At 60.9% G+C, this 3,055-nt stretch overlaps 1 protein-coding gene across 1 annotated transcript in view; it reads right to left on the reverse strand.

The window, feature by feature from the left end:
- The window catches only part of LOC112112825 (adenylate cyclase type 4-like), a 10,482-nt gene that overhangs the window by 5,683 nt on the left and 1,744 nt on the right, over positions 1 to 3,055 (reverse strand). The window contains exons 6-9 of the mRNA XM_026659715.2: positions 2,406 to 2,523; positions 2,074 to 2,258; positions 1,337 to 1,421; positions 625 to 783 (exon numbers count right to left, since the gene is read on the reverse strand). Of these exons, the coding sequence (XP_026515500.1) occupies positions 625 to 783; positions 1,337 to 1,421; positions 2,074 to 2,258; positions 2,406 to 2,523 (547 nt within the window). The remainder of the gene's footprint in view (positions 1 to 624; positions 784 to 1,336; positions 1,422 to 2,073; positions 2,259 to 2,405; positions 2,524 to 3,055) is intronic.

Consider the following 3,055-nt stretch of genomic DNA (forward strand, 5'->3'; position numbering starts at 1 on the left):
GGGGGTGCAGGGCCCTGAGTCCCCCCATACTCCGTGACAGGCCACAGCTGGAGATGGGACATTGGATGGGGTGGACCAGGGCTCTGAGATGGTTCAGAGAACCCTCCGTCTAGATGCCTGGCTGGTCAGTCTGGAGCACATGCTCTGGGTCACCAGATTTGTGTTGGGGAAGGAACCTCCCCCAGGTCAGATTGGCAAGGATCTGGGGCGAGTTTCCACCTTCCTCTGAGGCATGGGGTGTGGGACACCTGCTGGAATCACCTGGGCTCGTGTCACCCAATAAATTCCTGGCATTGCTGGGTCCTTGGGCATCAGCAGCACCTCAATCTCTCCAGTGGTCACAACAGTTTAGCCTCCCAAGGACTGAAACGCTTTGGTCTAACCCATGCTGGGCTCAGTACAGGGGTACCTGGGTGAAGATCCATGGCTTGTGCTCCACGGGAAGTCAGACTAGCTAACCTAACAGTCCCTTCTGGCCTTAAACTCAGGGAAATTCTATGCATCATTAGCCCACTTCCTTCTGGCTGCAGTCCCCATCTTGGCCACCGGGTGGCAGCATTGGAGAGTTGAATGGCGGCAGTCAGAAATTCCCCTGTTAAAGGGGAGGCACACAGCCGGGCTGACCTCGTTACGCCGGTTCTGGCCGATGAATTGCTGCGCCACGTCGGCCGGGAGCACATTCTCCAGCAGGACACGGTTCAGGTTCTCCATGGTCTCGATCTCCTCGCGCTCCTTCTTGAACTTCTTCTTCCACAAGAAGTCAAGGCGGCAATAATACTCGTTCTTCGAGAGAGACATAGAGGGGCCCAGCCCATCAGGACCCCCCAGTAATGGAGAGGGGCAGTTCTCACCCTAGTGGGCCCTGCACTTCCCAGCATCCAGTAGGAGTGACTGGGATGGGACCCAGGCATCCAGGATAGCATGCAACTCCCAGCACCTGGGGGGAGAGCCTGGGACAAGGAATGGGACCCGGGACCCAGGCCCCTGGGATGGAAGTGCAGGGCACTCACCTGTAGGGGCACTGCAGCTCCCAGCACCCAGGGAGAGAGTGGGACCCAGGTGTCCGGGACAGCAGCACAGGACACTTTCTTCTAGGGGGCTTGCACCACAACAGACTGGAATGGGATATTGAACCCAGGTGTCCTGGATAGCAGTACAAGGTGCTCACCCCCAGGGACACCGCAGCAGGACAGACTGGGATGGAGAAGGGAACCCAAGGAAAGTCCCCAGTGGGCCCTGCAGCTCTCAGCCCCACAGGGGGAGGAACTAGGAGGGGGAATAGGACCCAGGTGTCTGGGATGGCAGTGCCACACCCCTAGGGGGCCCTGTGACTCACTTGTCTAGCCAGGGCCAGCAGGGTGAAGAAGAAGACAAAGAAGGAAACGGCTCCCATCAGCTTGGGTTCCTTCAGGACCCCCGGCCTGCGGACAGAAGGAGAGAGACCAGGTAGCAGAGAGAGGGTTGCCAACTTTCCAATTGTTGACAACCAGTACCCCATGCCCCGCCCCATGCCCCGCCTCTTCCCTCGAGGCCCTGACCCTCCTCCATGTGTTTCCTCGACACCCCGCCCATGCCCCTGCAAGCTTTTTCCCTCGAGGCCCTGCACACTTCTCTGTCTCTTCCCCCAAGGCCCTGCCCCCTGCTCGCTCCCCTCTCCCCTCCACTTCCTCCTAACTGGATCATCTCCACTGCCTCCCCTCCCTGGGCTCCCTCTGCTCCAGAGCTGCAGTCTGACGTGGAGCCTGCCTGCTCACAAGACACAGGAGGTGGCCCTGGCTGAGCAGGGGCTGGCACGGATTGATGACCTGGCACCTCCCCTCCCTGCCGCCCGCCAGGGCTAACCGGACTTGTAGTGTCCAGTCAGTACATCTTTCCGGTAGAAAACTGGGCATCTGGTAACCCTAAGCGGAGAGCAGAGCTGGGCCCAGCTCGGACCTGCTAAGCAAGACTGCGCTGTGTTTGAGTCGGAGACTTCTGGGTTCTGCTGGGACAGGAGCTAAGCAGGGGGCGCTCTACCCTGGCAGTCAGTGCTGTCCCTAGGGGGCGCTGCAGGGGCACCTCCCCAGCGGTTACCTGAGCACGGTCTGGTTGGGGTAGAGGCGCCCGACGTAGCAGTCGGAGAGCCAGGCGTGGCTGCGGAGGAAGAGGACATTGTAGATCACCAGGCAAAGCGTCAGCATCAGGAACTTGAGTTCAAAATTCATGTGGAGGAAGAGTGAGCAGGAGAGGAGTCCCAAGATGCAACAGTAAACGTAGTACTGGGGAGGCAAGGAGGAGGGGCATGTGGGGAAGGGGCGGGGCATAGGGGAAGGGGGCAGGGCAAGGGAGAAAGGGGGCGGTGAGTTAAAGACCTTCCCAAGTCCACCTTCAACACCAACAGCATCCTACTGGTGCGTGAAGCTTACCGGAATGCTGAATAAGGAATCGGTCGAGGGAGATTCTCGTGTGGCATTCACTGGCACCGTGGGATTATGGGATGGTGGAGGACACCAGGGCGTGGGTATGAAGAACTGCTCAAAGAGGAGGATGGTAATTGTAAGCAGCAAGAGGGATACAGCTGGGGATAGAACGCAGGAGTCCTGGCTCCCAGCCTCCCCAGTCTAACCACTAAACCAGAGGTGGGCAAACTATGGCCCACGGGCCACATCTAGCCCCTGGGACCCTCCTGCCCGGCCCCTGAGCTCCTGCCCTGGGAGGCTACCCCCAGCCCCTCCCCTGCTGTTCCCCCTCCCCTACAAGCTCTGGGCGGTGGGGCTGTGAGCTCCTGGGGCAGCACAGCTGCAGAGCCCAGCTTGACCCGGTGCTCTGTGCTGCACGGTGCGTGGCTGGCTCCAGCCGGGCGGCGCGGCCGCCTGTCCTGGTGCTCTGGGCGGCGCGGTGGCGTGGCTGGAGCCACTGGTGCTCCAGGCAGTGCGGTAAGGGGGCAGGGAGCAGGGGGGGTTGGATAGAGGGCAGGTGGTGGACAGGGGGCGGGGGTGTGGATAAGGGTCGGGGCAATCAAAGGGTGGGGAACAGGGGCAGAGGTCCCAGGGGGGCAGTCAGGAAGGAGGGGGGG

Source organism: Terrapene carolina, unplaced genomic scaffold (genome assembly GCF_002925995.2).
Source record: "Terrapene carolina triunguis isolate 2854851 unplaced genomic scaffold, T_m_triunguis-2.0 Scaffold665, whole genome shotgun sequence".
NCBI lineage: Eukaryota > Metazoa > Chordata > Testudines > Emydidae > Terrapene > Terrapene triunguis.